Source organism: Equus asinus, chromosome X (genome assembly GCF_041296235.1).
Source record: "Equus asinus isolate D_3611 breed Donkey chromosome X, EquAss-T2T_v2, whole genome shotgun sequence".
NCBI lineage: Eukaryota > Metazoa > Chordata > Mammalia > Perissodactyla > Equidae > Equus > Equus asinus.
In genome coordinates this window covers 40,357,120-40,372,937 of record NC_091820.1, presented here as the reverse complement: position 1 = coordinate 40,372,937, position 15,818 = coordinate 40,357,120, and the positions used below count along the sequence as shown (strand labels likewise).

General features: G+C 38.4%; 1 protein-coding gene across 6 annotated transcripts in view; it reads left to right on the top strand.

Annotated features, from left to right (window-relative positions):
* Nucleotides 1–15,818, top strand: part of JADE3 (jade family PHD finger 3) — a 126,812-nt gene that overhangs the window by 70,137 nt on the left and 40,857 nt on the right. For all 6 annotated transcript variants that reach the window (XR_006522509.2, XM_044763412.2, XM_044763409.2 and 3 more), the window contains one exon: nt 13,674–13,831. Coding sequence is in view for 5 of the 6 variants with exons in the window: in XM_044763412.2 (XP_044619347.1) it covers nt 13,674–13,831 (158 nt within the window). In the remaining variant the exon portion in view is untranslated. The remainder of the gene's footprint in view (nt 1–13,673; nt 13,832–15,818) is intronic.

Genomic DNA, 15,818 nt, shown 5'->3' with positions numbered 1-15,818 from the left:
CCTCTTTCATTTCTGATTTTATTTGAGCCTTCTCTCTTTTTTTCTTGGTGAGTCCAGCTAAAGGTTTGTCAATTTTGTTTGTCTTTTCACAGAACCAGCTCTTGGTTTCATTGATTTTTTTTTCTGTTGTTTTTTTAGTCTCTATTTCATTTATTTCTGCTCTGATTTTTATTATTTCCTTCCTTCTACTGATTTTGGGCTTTGTTCTTTTTCCAGCTCCTTTAGATGCACTATTAGATTATTTGAGATTCTTGTTTGTTGAGGTAGGCCTGAATTGCTATAAACTTCCCTCTTAGAACTGCTTTTGCTGTATCCCATAAATTTTGCCATGTTGTATTTTCATTTTAATTTGTCTCCAGGTATTTTTTGATTTCTCCCTTGATTTCTTCGTTGACCCAATTGTTGTTCAGCAGCATTTGTTTAATCTCAATATATTTGTGGCTTTTCTGATTTTCTTCGTGTAGTTGATTTCTAGTTTCAAACCTTTGTGGTCAGAAAAGATGCTTGGTATTATTTTAATCTTCTTAAATTTATTGAGACTTGTTTTGTGGCCTAATATGTGGTCAATTGTGGAGAATGTTCCATGTACATTTGAAAAGAATGTGTGTTCTGTGGTTTTTGTGTTGAATGTTCTGTATATATCTACTAAGTCCATCTGGTCGTTTAAGGCTAATGTTTGCTTATTGATCTTCTGTTTGGATGATCTATCCATTGAAGTAAGTGGAGTGTTAAAGTCCCCTACTATTATTGTGTTACTGTCTGTTTCTCCTTTTGTGTCTGTTAATAATTGCTTTATATATTTAGGTGCTCCTATGTTGGGTGCATAGATATTTACCAGTGTTAAATCCTCTTGTTGGATTGTTCCCTTTATTATTGTGTAGTGCCCTTCCTTGTCTCTTGTTACATGGTTCTTTTTATCCAGTTTTCAGTTCTCTCTCAGGGGTAATTGTTCCCAGAGTAGTTGTAAATTGGTTGTGTTCGTTGCAGAAGGTGAGTTCAGAGTCCGCCTATACTGCCATCTTGACACCTCTCTGATCAGCTTCTTAAATCTAGGTTTATGTCTTCTGCCAAGCTTGGGAAATGTTCAGCCATTATTCAACTGTTTTTTTAACTCCACCTTTTTTCTCCTTCTTTTGAGACTTCAATTGCATGAATGTTAGATCTTTTGTGATTTTCCCACAGGTCCCTCTTCATTTTTTTTTCAGTATATATTCTTTCTATTGGTCAGATTGGGTAACTTCTCTTGTTCACTGCTTCTTTGTTCTGCTAATTCCATTCTTCTGTTGAGCCTATCCCATGAGTTTGTTATTTCAGTTATTGTATTATTCCATTTCAAATTTTGCATTTGGTTATTCTTTATATCCTCTATTTCTTGCTAAAACTGTCAATTTATTTGTTTCAAAAGTGTTTGTAATTTCGGGGGCTGGCCCCGTGGCCGAGTGGTTAAGTTCGTGCGCTCCACTGCAGGCGGCCCAGTGTTTCATTGGTTCAAATCCTGGGCGTGGACATGGCACTGCTCATTAAACCACGCTGAGGCAGCGTCCCACATGCCACAACTAGAAGGACCCACAACGAAGAATATACAACTATGTACCGGGGGGCTTTGGGGAGAAAAAGGAAAAAAATAAAAAATCTTTAAAAAAAAAAGTGTTTGTAATTTCTTGCTGAAGCATTTTTATGATGGCTGCTTTAAAAATCCTTTTCAGATAATTCCAACATCAGTATCCTCTTGATGTTTTGTCTATTGATTGTCTTTTCTCATTCTCGTTTCTTAATATGATGAGTGATTTTCTGTTGTATCCTGGACTTTTTTGGTATTATGTTATCAGACACTAAGTCTTATTTAAATCTGTTTTAGTAGGCCTCCATAATAACCAGGCCAGTGGGGAAGAGGGGCGCTGACTCTTTACCACCAGTTGCAGAATTCTTATGCTCCCCATTCTAGTTCTGTTATGTCTCTAGGAAGACAGTTCTGTTATCTCTCTGGAAAGGGGATGGGGTGTCTCATTACTACTTAGTGGGAGTGGAAATCCCCACCTTGTTGCCTCCACTGATAGCAGGGGGCGTGGAGGTGGTAAGGAGTACCATGTTACTGATGGCCAGAGGTGACACGCTCCAGGCTCCATACACAGTCTCTGCCAATACCACATTGAGGAGGAGGGTCACCTTGGTATTGTTGGGTGGGAATAGATGTCAGGGCCTCTCAGGTGATGTCCATTGATACCACAACAATCACCGTTTTGTAAAAAAATTTTAACATCTTTTTTGAAATATAATTCTCACACCGTATAGTTTATGTATTTAAAGTGTATAATTCAATGGGTTTTAGTATATTCAGAGTTGTGTAACCACTACTACGATTTAAATTTAGAACATTTTCATCACCCAGAAAGAAGCCCCCTACCCATTAGCAGTTACTCCCCAAACCCCCTAATCCCAGCCCCTGGCAACCACTAATCTGACTTCTGTCTCTGTGGATTTGCCTATTCTGGACATTTCATATAAATGGAACAATACACTATATGGCCTTTTGTGTCTGGCTTCTTTCACTTAGCATAATATTTTTAAGGTTCATCTGTGGTGTCGCATGTATCAGTACTTCATTTCATTTTATGACCAAATGGTATTCCATTGTATGGATATATCACATTTTGTTTATCCATTCGTTAGCTGATGGACATTTGAATTGTCTCCATTTTTGGAGTACCATAAATAATGCTGCAATGAACATTCATGTAGAAGTTTTTAGGTGGACATATGCTTTCAGTCGTCTTGAGTATACACCTAGGTATGGAATTGCTGGGTCATATGATAACTCTATTTAGCCATTTGAGGAAATGTCAGACTATTTTCTAAAGGGGCTTCATCATTTTACACTCCCACCAGCAGTGTATGAGGGTGTTTGAAATTTGTCATTGCTAGGGGCACCAGAGACTTTGAATTCTTCTGTGACCTTATTTTTGTCTCCTCTCTTGGCTTAGAGTCTCCCCTTTGTGCTTGTCCTCAGAGAGATTCTAGCTTTTGCAGCTCTCCCAGCTGTAAGCCACTGTTATCACTGGAGGCTTTAGCATGATGGTAGGGTATGGGGGAGGGGCACTGTTCTCTAATCTGATTATGTCCCAGTCTTTGGAGTGTGTAGTGGTCCTGTGTCTGGGAATGGGATAGGGGAGGTGGACTTCAAGGGTAGAGCTTTTTTGCCCCTGCCCCTATTCTCCTATCTGCCTGCAGCAAGGATCCTCTGGTGTTCTCATTCTGTGTCCTTGAGGTTCTCCCTCCTATAGATTAAGGCTTTTTTCCCCTTAGATAACACAGGGCGGCTGAGCCCGGGTGCTTTTCCCCTTCCCCCAACACTGGTGAGATTATACCGGTGCCCGCACTTGATATCCTTCCCCTGCAGAAGAAGCCTTTTATTCAGTAAGGGAGCCAGCGCACTGAGCACCAAAGGCCCAGATAGCACCACTGGGGGAGCTTTCTCCAGGTTTTCCCCCATCTTCCCTATGAGAGCCTAGTTGGGTTTCTGGAGAAAAAACTTATAAGAGGGTGGGACCCCCTCCATGATTATAGCCCCCAGGAACTTCATATTCTCATAGTGGTCCCCACTTGGCCCCCAACGATTCATCACAATTTCTAGTTTAATGTTCCTACTGTGGCTTCTGCCCCAGGTAAGCAAATGCTCCCATCCTGTGTCTCCCTTTGAGTTGGCCGTTTGTGCTGTGACTCATTTCTCTAATGAGTTCACAAAAAAATCATTAATTTACTGCCTGTCCTGCCTTTTTCTTGTAAGGATGGGAGTTTCTTTTTTCTGACTCTCTACAGATGAAATTTTATGTTTCTCCTGGGAGTTAGTCATTGAAATGCAATATAAATGATTGTTTTTGCTAGGGCTTAATTGGCTGCATTAATAGATACTTATTTTCTTTGATGTTTAGTGCTTCAGTAAGGTTCCTGTGCATGCTTCCCCCTGATTTATCCTCTAGAGAAGTTTCCTAGGGGTGTGTGAATCCTACATATGATTCAGGGGCTTTGGTACCTTCTGAAAATTGTATACAGACTTTTAAGGGTATGTTTTTACATGTATTTTTTTTCTGAGCTAGTAGCCTTCATCTGTTTCTCCAAAGGGCCCATGCTCTTAAAGATGTTTTTAAAAAGCTAATTACCCTAGAAAAAGCACATAGTATTGGATGATCAATTTGAATATATTAAAAAGTCTTCCATTCTTTCTCAAAAGCCTGAGTGTTTTCACCTAATATTAGTCTGACTTGTCTATAAAACATATCAACCTGTCTTTGGGTGGGGGGGAAGATTGGCCCTGAGCTAGCATCTCTTGCCAATCTTCCTCTCTTTGCTTGAGGAAGATTGTTGCTGAGCTAACATCTGTGTCAGTCATCCTCTACTTTATATATGGGACGCCACCACAGCATGGCTTGATGTGCAGTGTGTAGGTCCGTGCCCAGGATCCAAACCCGCGAACCCTGGGCCACCGAAGCAGAGCGTGTGAACTTAACCACTACGCCACTGGGCCAGCCCCCATATCAACCTGTTTTAAAGGATTGACTGCATATCATCTATAGGCCCAGAGTCTCATTTATTATGTCTGAGACTTTCATAGCAGCAGAGTGAAAGGTCATGTATTTTAACTCAGGAGAGAACACTGCAATACCCTCAAATAGAGCCTGTTTACATCATTTTACATGTATTTCTAACAATCTTCACTATTTGGTTTCCAACCCACAGCAGATAAAAAGCGCTAAACTTGAAAATGCACACTGCACAAAAAGGGACATTGAGGGGTGGAAGAGAAATTTACAAAGCAAACCTCAGATGTCATCTCTTGTGTGAAAATTGCCCAGATCTTCAAGTCGGACTCAATTGCTCCCCCTCCTCCATTACCAAGATGCATACACCTCTGTTTGGTACAGGGTAGGGGGAATAATCAAACCTACCTAAGTAGCCCCAAAGTACATGGCTTTATGATAATTGATGTACCAGTTTATGTCAGCCCGTACCCATCAAAAATGTCCTGTTTATTCTTTATAAGAAACCTGAGAATTATTTTAAACTACTTAAAAATATTCACATGGTCTTTAAAGTTTTAAACTTAGAAATTGAATAAGCTTTGCTTCGTTGGAAAAATCAATGTGGGACACAATGTCTTGACAATACTAGGTACCTTTGTTATCATATAAGAACAAATTTATATTCGATGCTAGGTTTTCTCTGCTTTAAGTGGCTGATTCATCTAGATAACCCAAACATCTTTTCTTGCCTTAAGATTGTATAATTCTAAGAAAATTGCTTACAGTTAGTTCCATTTGATTAAATGTAGTTACCATATTTGCAGCTGTTGTTTTGTGCTTTTGGGGGTGACACATCTGTTTGTGGTCAGTTATGTATAGTTTCAGATTTAAGCGCTTATGAATCAAAACTGGTCAGTCTCTTTGCTTCATTTACATGGGCCAGACAGTGCTCCCCTTTGTGTCATACAGGAAGTAAATGTTTTGGCTTTTCGTCTAAAAAATATCACAAAAATGTTCAGACTAACTGTGCTTTAAGAAATTGCCCACTGAGAGATGTTAATGAGAGCAGTAAAAGCCAGAGCTGTCCATGAAGGGCATTTTCATTTTGTGGCTCTGGCAGGTTAAGCATTGATATTCTAATTGAATTCATAGTGAGGCCTCCTTTGTTTCTGCAAGCATCTGAGAGGCCAAGATGTGCATGCACTGTTGGACTTGGCATAGCTTCTGGGCTGTATGTTAGCCTGTGAATCCCCTCTTTGACCATAAATGAGCAGATATCTGGTAAGTACAAAGCCTTTTTGTTTCAGGATCTTTTGGGGAGACTAGTAGTGCATATAAAATAGGCACACAATTAAGAATTTGTAAAACTTCTCAACTTCATTACCTAGGTCAGTGTCAACATCCAAATCCCTCATTCAGAATCTTTACTTTAGCAACAAACGACCGTGTTTTATTTTGTGAAGTTTCTGCATTACCTCGTGGCCTATAGAATGTTGGTTAAAGTTCTTGATGGGGCTCTTGCCTCAGAACCCTGTCTTTGGGAGCCAAACCATGCACATTTTAGTTGAGCATGAACTCACGGTTCCTTTACCCCATTAACAATTACTTTATGGACTAGGTAGCAAAACTCAGCCGTACTTTTAAAAGCAGAAAGCAGTATATGGTTGAGACAATAATGATAATAAAATAACTGCAGTGGAATTTGTTTAGCAATTGCCATGATCCTAATACCATGCCAAGCCCTTTACATAAATTCACCCATTTAATCCTTACAAACCCTATGAGGTGGTGTTGTTATCCTTATTTTACAGATGAGTAAACTGAGACACAGAGAATTTAGATAACTTGCTCCAAACTAGTAAGTGGTGAAATCAGTGGACCAATCCAGGTAGTCTGTCCCTGGACCCATATTCCTTTCTCTAAAGATTTTTAATTTCATTTTTTTTCCTTTTTATCCCCAAAGCCCCCCGGTACATAGTTGTATGTTCTTCGTTGTGGGTCCTTCTAGTTGTGGCATGTGGGACGCTGCTTCAGCGTGGTTTGATGAGCAGTGCCATGTCCGCACCCAGGATTCGAACCAACAAAACACTGGGCCACCTGCAGCGGAGTGCGGGAACTTAACCACTTGGCCACGGGGCCAGCCCCTTTAATTTCATTTTTAGCTATGTAAAATATTTTCCTGGTTCAAACATCAAACTATGAAATGAAATACAGAGAGATCCAGCTTTTGTCTCTCTCTTCTCCGTATTTTCTCCTCCCTCCGCAGAGTTAACCATTTTTTGGAAAAGTTTATGGTTTATCATTTTGTTTCTTTATGAAAATATATACAAATATATGTGTGTATGTATGTGCCACTATATGTGTATAAAACTCACACCTCAACCCAGGAAATGCTATAGCTATTTTGTTTGCCTGTATTTGATTTAAAAACCTAAAAAAAAAATGCCTTTTCTTTTCAGAAGCAGATTCATGAGACCAGTCTGGTAAATATATTTCATATCACTTTGCAGATATCTGCCTGAGTACTGAACTTACATTCCTAACCCCTCTTCAACATTTTATGTTCTGCCTCATGCCTGAGATGTTTGACTTCTACAGCAAGATAAGGCAGACTCTTGCACTCTGCCTTGAGTAAAAATGCTTCTTTAGAAACCTTGGATCTGATGCTATTTAATCTGGCTAGCTTGTAAAATTGAAATCAGGCTTATCATGTAAAGTCTGCTATTTTTCTCTAAAGGCGAAAGGGAAAATTATAATAGTCATTGGATTTAGCCTTCATTTGCTTAAGAAAAATAGGTATGAGTTGATTAGTGTTCCTGCAGTCCAAGATTTCCTAGACTTCACAGAGTGCCTGTTCCCTGGAGATTTGGTCTTTCTGAAGCCATGGACAAGGGCCAGATTTCATTGGCCTTGGCTTTTATATCTCTTTGTCTAGAGTCTTCAAGTTACTCTTCTGTTTGGTAAATATGTGTATTTGTTTCCTAGGGCTGCTGTAAGAAATTGCCACAAACTAAGTGGCTTAAAACAAGAGGAATTTATTTTGTCACAGTTCTGGAGGCCAGAAGTCCAAAATTGGCCAGGCTGTGCTACCTCCGGAAACTTTAAGGGGAGATTCTGTTCTTTGCCTCTTTCAGGTTCTGGTGGCTCTCAGCGTTTGTTGACTTGTGGATCAAGAGTCGATCACTCCAATCTCTGCCTCCATGGTCACACTGACTCCTCCTCTTCTGTATCAAATCTCCCTCTGCCTTTCTCTTGTAAAGACACTTATTGGATTTAGGGCCTACCCGGATATTCCAGGATGATCTCTTCATCTCAGAATCCTTAAATTATTTACATCTGCAAAGATACCTTTTCCAAATCTGGAAACATTCACAGGTCCAAGAAATTAAGACATGGACATATCTTTTGGGAGGGCCTCCATTCAACCCACTACAATATGTTTCCAAGCTACTTAGGGAACTATACAGAACAGATTTTCATAAGCAGTTATACCAAGTATTAAGATATGACTTATGCTATGTGATTAGATGGTGTAGTGGTATTAAGCCAAAAGCGTGATTTTGCAATCATTTGATTTATTTTGTGAAATGTATCACATGGAGAATAATAAAATATTTCAGGAGATTGAAAAATGTTTGACTCTAGTATTCTTTCCAGATCTAAGGTAGGGTTTCCCACAGCACTGTCTTTCCTGAAGACAGTAGTTTAGCACAATTGTAAATTGCCACTGCCACTTAACCACTCGCTCATTAAAGGCACTCTAGTAATTTATAGAAATGGATTAGAGTGTTCAGCAAAATGGTGATTTAGTTTCTGCCTCTAGCCACCCAGAACACTGAGCTCTGTGCAAAACATGTTAAATGGATGTGTCTGTGATCCTCTCTTACCCTCTTATACAAAGTATTATGTAATAAATCACCAGTTTTTGTTTTCTGTAGACTTGGCTTTCTCACTGCACAGCACCCAATTAACTTTAATTGGCTAGGATTCTTGGTAGGAAAATCATTTTGTTGCCACTTGGCCACCAGCATATTTAAGGTTGGTTTCCTTCTCTACTGTGCTCAGGTCCCATTATTAATTATAAATCTCCCCTGAGTGAAACCAACAGGCATTTGCAGAGTTGTCCCTGCAAAGTAGCAAATGGAATGAGTCCTTATTCATTTAAATGGCATCATTTGATTGTGTGATAGTTCAGTTCTATTCTCTGTGAAATGTCAGTTTAAACAGAACTTCACCAGCTGAGAATTCCTTGCTTTATTGGATCATGCTCTATGCTGCCTCCTTTCATGTTACACATAACTTGGGTAGTGTTTGTCTTCAGGGAACCTTTATTAGCATTAAAGGCTAAAACGTTTGCTTAAATAGCATCTCTTTCTTTGATTTTCCAGAAATGTGGACACATTTATCTTCAGTCTACAAGTGGTTGATTTTTTTTTTTTCGGAATTAGAAATTAGTAGGTGAGGTATAGACCAATATACGTATGCTTTTATGTGAAAATGTATTCCCTCATTGCTTAGACATTAGTTAACTGGGCCTTCATCTCTGAAATCATTGCCAGGTTAGCTTAAGAACTCAGGGCATACTTTTTTTCTGTTGTTGAAAAGGCAGAATCACAAAGCTTAGGCTGCCACAGCAATGTAAGTCATGTTTCCAGGCTGGTGAGCACAGTTCTGTGCCCCTTAGTCCCCCAGGCACCCTTTCAACCAGAGGATAACAGTACATCAAATTTTAGATGGATCCCTGTCCCCGTATTGTCAGTACCTAATTGTGCTTAGGGTGTAGAAAATGGATTATGGGGAATCTCTTTGTTTCCACAAGTCCAAGTTGTAGCTGTACCCATATCATTATCCCCTACCTCTGGCCTTTGAGCTTTCCACGCAGTTAGGGCTTCCTTGCCGGGGGTAGGGTTAAGGCTTGCACAGCGAAGCCTCTTGGCTACCACAGTAAACATGTCATTCTTATCCTTCTCACCCCTGAGGAGTTCACTGAGAGCAATTAAAAACTGGTAAATCAGATAGTAAAAGGTTAAAAAAGAAAATGAGACTAAGGACATTTTTAAAAGATCTAAGTACAAAGATAGCAACTAAAATAAAACTACAAACCTTCTTAAATATGAAAAATATATATAATTAAAAGAGCGAAAAGTATGCATGTGATAGAGAAAGAAACATAGGAAATATAACATCATTCATGTAGTTATAAAATATGACAGTTGAGACCAAATATAAGTCGTGCCAATAAATATGAAGGGACTTGACATCTGTTAAAAAAAAATTGGGGGCTCAAAAAACAAGACCCAACTATATGCTGTGTACAAGAGTATACCAAAAACACCTATTCAGAAAGGCTGAAAATAAAGAGATGGACAAAAGTATACCAGGAAAACAGAAACAAAAGCGTCAGGAGTAGTGATCCTGATATCAGGTAAAGTAGAAATCAAGCCCCGCAAACAAAGAAGGAGACTTTTTAATGCTAAAAGCTATAATTCACCATGAAGATATGGTACTTACGAATACTCATACACTCAATAACACAGCAACCACCTTTATGGAACAAAAACTATAGGAGATGCAAGGAGACATAAACACACTAATCATAGGAGTCTTTGAAGCACATGTCTCAGTATCAGATTAAGTGAACAAAAAAATAAGTGAGATGTTAGAAGATCTAAACAACATAAGCCGTAAAGTACATCTGATGAATATATATCAAACTCTACACCTTGTTATTAGAGATAATAGAGAACACACCTTCTCAAATGCATGTGGTACATGCACAAAATATGATCAAATATTAAGTCACAAAGAAAACATCAGTAATTTCTGTTAAGTAGAAGTACTATAAACAAGACTGATCACAGTGCAATAAACTCAGAAATTACTAACAAAAATAGATCCTTCCCTACGGAAATTTTAAAATCATCTATTAAACAACTCTTGAGTGAAAAGAGGAAATACAAACTGAAATTATAGATTTTTTTAAAATAATGATAATGGGGGCCAGCCCCATGGCTGAGTGGTTAAGTTCGCACACTCCACTTCAGCAGCCTGGGGTTCGCCAGTTCATATCCTGGGCATGGACCTATACACCACTCATCAAGCCATGCTGTGGTGGCATCCCACATAGAAGAACTGGAATGACTTACAACTGGGATATACAACTATGTACTGGGGCTTTGGAGAGAAAAAAAAAAAAGTAATGATAATGAAAACATTCCATCTCAGATGTTTGCCTCTTAAGTTATATGAGAAAAAAGAGGCAAGCATTGTTCAACCTAATCTTTTTTTTTTAATTTTTATTTTTTAATTTTTATTTTTTTGAGTAAGATTAGCCCTGAGCTAACATCTGCCACCAATCCTCCTCTTTTTGCTGAGGAAGACTGGCCCTGAGCTAACATTCGTGCCCATCTTCCTCTACTTTATGTGGGACGCCTGCCACAGCATGGCTTGCCAAGCGGTGCCATGTCTGCACCCAGCATCTGAACCAGCAAACCCCGGGCTGCCAAAGCGGAACGTGCAAACTTAACTGCTGCACCACCAGGCCAGCCCCAATGTTCCACCTACTCTTGATAAGTTTTTCTACAAAAAAAAACTTTCTCAATGTCTCTAAAGTTTAATTACAGTATACTAAATAAACACTAGTTCTATTTATTTCATTTCTCTATACATTTATAGCCAACAGTAAGAGAGTTTCCAATATTTTGACCAAGATGTTCAAAGATCATAGAAAAATCATAATTTTTTCCTTAAGCTATTGATTGCTTTTCACAGTTTCCACATGCACCATCATTTTTATGGTCTCACATTGTTGTGCAAAGTGGAACTGCCTATACTTTGCAAGCCTCTGTACAAATAAATTTGAAAACCTGGATAAGATAGATAATTCTCTGTGGAAATACAGATTACCAAAATTGACCCCATTAGAGGTAGAAAGCTTAAAGAGATCAATTTCCAAAGAAGAAATAGAGAAAATTATTAAGGAACTACCCCACAAAAAAAAGCACCAAGTCCAGATGGTTTCATAAGGACCAGATAGTCTCAATAATTCTGATTATTCTAGAGCATTGTAATGGAAGGAAAATGTTCTAATTCCTTTTATGAAGCATGCATAACACTGTTGCCTAAACCTAAAAGACAAAGACAATACAATCAGAAGAAATAAAACTGCAGATTAATAACACTCATGAGTATGATACAAAAATATTGAAATATTAGAAAATAATATCATACCATATTAAGGAAGTAATATATCATGACCAAGTCACATTCATTCCAGAAATGCAAGTTTGTTTCATTATTAAGAAATCCAGTATTATCATACAGCATATTAATATGTCTAAGGAAAAATTATAATTATTTCCATATATGCTAAAGAAGCCTTTAACAAAATTCAATACCCAGGCATTATGAAGCATTTAAGAAAATAGGAACTGTAAGATACTTTCTTAACATTATGAAATATGTACACCATAGTCCTCGACCTAGTCTCTTATTTAATGGGAAACACTAAAGGCATTTCCACTAATTTCAGGAAGAAGGCAGTTATACCCACTATCCCTGTTACTATTCCAAATATTAATAGAGGTATTAGCCAATGCAATGGAACAAGAAAAACCAATTAGAGACATAAGACTAGGTAGAAAAGATGCAAAACTCTGTAGATGATATGATAGTATATTTGGAAAATCAATGATGAAACTGAAGCAATAAAAGAATTCAGTAAGGTAGCAGAATATGAAGTTAACATCTAAAATTAACAGCTTTTATAACCAGTTAGAGGATGTAAACATACCTGGGGCATGTTGTAATGTAGGAAATTAAGGAAATGCTTTAAAAAAGATGGGACATGTCGAAAGAGCACTGGCCAACCTGAAAGAACTCCCGGTGGCCAAAGGTGGAAAATCTGAGCAACAAATAAATAATAATACTAAATTATAACCCAAAGAATAGAATAGATACTCATGAGTCTCTAATGATATAAATAAATAATTCAATAAATAAGAAAATGGGGGAGAAGGGACAGATCTTTCTTTCAGAGGAATTCCAATTAATAAATGTTGAAGGACAGAGGGAAATAGAAAATCACCATTAGAACACCACAGTAATAATTGTTGCAGGCAAGATATCCACCAGTGGATGCTAAAATTAGTCAATGACAGTTTGAAGAGAAACAGGATATTTTTATAACCTCAAAGTATCTCCTCTAAGATATTTATTAATTACAAAGGAAAATATAGTAACCTAAGTGGAGAAAAACAGAAAAACCTACTTAACCAAGTGATCAAGTTTAACATCACCACTAATAAGATATTGGCATCATGTGTCCCTGATATAATGGAATGAAAAAGGCACAGCATCATTTCTGTGGTATTCTTGCCAAAAAACGAATAACCTCAATCTAATCATGAGAAAACGTCAGACAAACCCAGATTGTAGGGACATTCTATAAAATACATGACCCATACTCTTCGAAAGTGTCAAGGCTTGAAAGACAAGAAAATACTGAGAAACTGTCACAAATTGGGGGATACTAAGGAGACATGACAACTAATTGCAATGTGGGATCCTGGATTGAACAGAAGGACATTAGGGGGAAAATTAGTAAAATTTTAATAAGGTCTGTAGATTAATTAATAGTATTGCAGCAATGTTAATTTCCTGGTTTAGATATTTGTACTCTGGTTATGTAAGATGTTAACATTAGAGGAAGCTATGTGAAGGGTATGTGGGAACTCTGTACTCTTTTTGTAACTTTTCTGTAACCCTAAAGTTATTTCTAAGTAGATAAAAACTAAGGTAATGACTAAATAAACAGATATAAGTTATCAGAGGATACTTTTTTCTTAATTTGAGAGTTTTAAAGATTATTTGTTTTATACAAACTGTTTTAGAGTAACCTGTATTGATTTAAATTCAAGGAGCCCAAGAAAATAATTCAGGAATATCCTCTTTACTCTTTATTAAATCCAGAACAAGCTGGCTTCCTTGTCAGCACTTCAAACCCTTTCCAAACAAGTTGATCTGGCTGTTTAGGAAGTTAGAGATGTTTCTCTTGTTGAAGCATAGAGTGGGTGGGGATGGTCTTTTTAAAAGAACATTAAATGGTGTTAGTTCCATAGTGATGGTCTTCTCAAGGTGTGTGTAATGTCTTCCCAGGTATTCCGGAAGGACCTCATCAGTGCCATGAAACTTCCAGATTCTCACCACATTAATCCTGACAGCTATTACCTCTTTGCGGATACATGGAAGGAAGAATGGGAAAAGGGAGTCCAGGTACCAGCCAGTCCAGAGACTCTTCCACAGCCTTCCCTCAGGTATTTGCATGCTTGTGCCTCTGGCTTAGGGAATGAATGCTCTTATAGTTATCTTTGTGCTGCTTGGGGAGACACTTTGAGTAGCTAATTATATGTTTAGAATACAAAGTCACACATCATGTTCACCGGTTCACTCAGACCAATGGCAGATTATACCAGGCTAGGATAGATCAGTAGTTAAAGTCAAGCTCATTTATATAGGGATATAATATGTGCCCATTCACAGAATAAAACTGTTTGAAGTCCAGTCTGAAGTTATGATAAGATTTTGGAGACCAGGATTTCCAGGTCTAACTCAACAATCAGTAGCATCTATTAGTCTTTGAAGAGAAATAGAGCATTAATTATATAACCCCATAATAACTCTATTAATACATAACTCCATGAGAATTTGCTTCATTATAATCGGGACCTCATAGTGATAGCCTCTATAGAGGGCCAAAACATACAGAGTTTGTAAAATGCATAAACCCAAAGTGAAGGGGATAACTGGAATAATTGGGTTGACTGTAAGCACGTGGCCTTCATTTGCAAAGACTTGAGAAGAAAGTTTAAGTAGGAGAGGACTTTTGTTTTGTGGAAAGGGGAGAGGACTTTTCTGCCGGAAGTAGTAGTAAGTTCAGTTCCTCACGAGTAATGACTGGTTTTGGAAGCCATTTTTTCTTACTGGTCTTTGTGTTCCCAGTGCTTTGCACAAAGGCTGGCATGAAATAAAATGCTTGGCATAAGTTTGAGTGAATGAAGGAAGAAAGGAAGGAAGGAATAGCACCAGATAAAAGAGCTGGTGGGACCTGCTGGTTACTGTGAGAAATTGTACATCTCATTGTACATCTTTCTCTTTCTAGTACATAATAGGTTCTTAAAGGGCAGAGATCACATCCTTGAATTCTCTGCCCCTAGCACCAGGTTCTTAGCTCCTAGTCATGCTCCAGAAATGCTTATTGAATCACTTCTAAAACCCAAGCCCAGGCTGTCCCACCCACAGAGAGACTGTCTGTGCTCTGTTAAGGAAAGCTCCACAGTCTTGCCCAACATACATCCTCAGCCTCACTAGCTTATCATCATTGACACCATCTCTTGCCTCCTAAAAATTAGAACAGCATCATGAATGGACACAAGTCAGGCATTTTCATGTCCTTACTGTCAGTATTTTTATCTACTGTAATAGTAACAGTGGGGAACCTAGACTTCCACCTCAACCTGGCAGCAGTAATTTCTCCCCCCATCTAGGGTGATGTCAGAGGAGACTTAGTAGAAAGTCAGGACTTTCACCACTGCCCAACAGTAATGAAGACACCTCCTCTCCCTGTGGTGTGAGTGGAAGCCACATAGGGAGCGGTAGTAAGGCACTCTTACCAATCCCAGCAAGGAAGGTATCAGTGGAGGCCTAATGGGGAGCCAGAACCTGACCCAGCAGTAACAGAGTCCCTACCCTTGGGACCCTTGTCGACCCATGTCGACAGAGGCCAAATGGTAAACAAGGACTTCTACAAACACCTGGCAGTGATGAAGTGATATCCCCTCCCCCAACCTGATCTCCAGCTAGAGCAGTGTCAGAGGAAGCCAGCCAAAACAGAAGGTTTAAAGAAGATCCAGAGTCTCATAGCATAATATCCAAAATGGTCCAGGTGTCATTAAAAAAAATCACTCACATCAAGAACCAGGAGGATCTCAACTTGATCATAGACAATCAATAGATTGTAGCACCAAGACAACAGAGATATTTGAATTATCTAACAAAAATTTAAAAGCAGCCATCATAAAAGTGCTTGATTGAGCAATTATGAACACACTTGGAGCAAGTGAAACAATCATATCCCTTCTTTCATTCCTGATATTGGCAATTTTTCCCTACATTTTTTCTTACTACAAGTTGGTCAATTTTACTGACCATTTCACAGAACCATCTTTTTGTTTCATTATTTTGTATTTATTTCTGCTCTTATCTCTGTTATATCAGTCCTACTTTCTTTGGGTTTATTTTGTT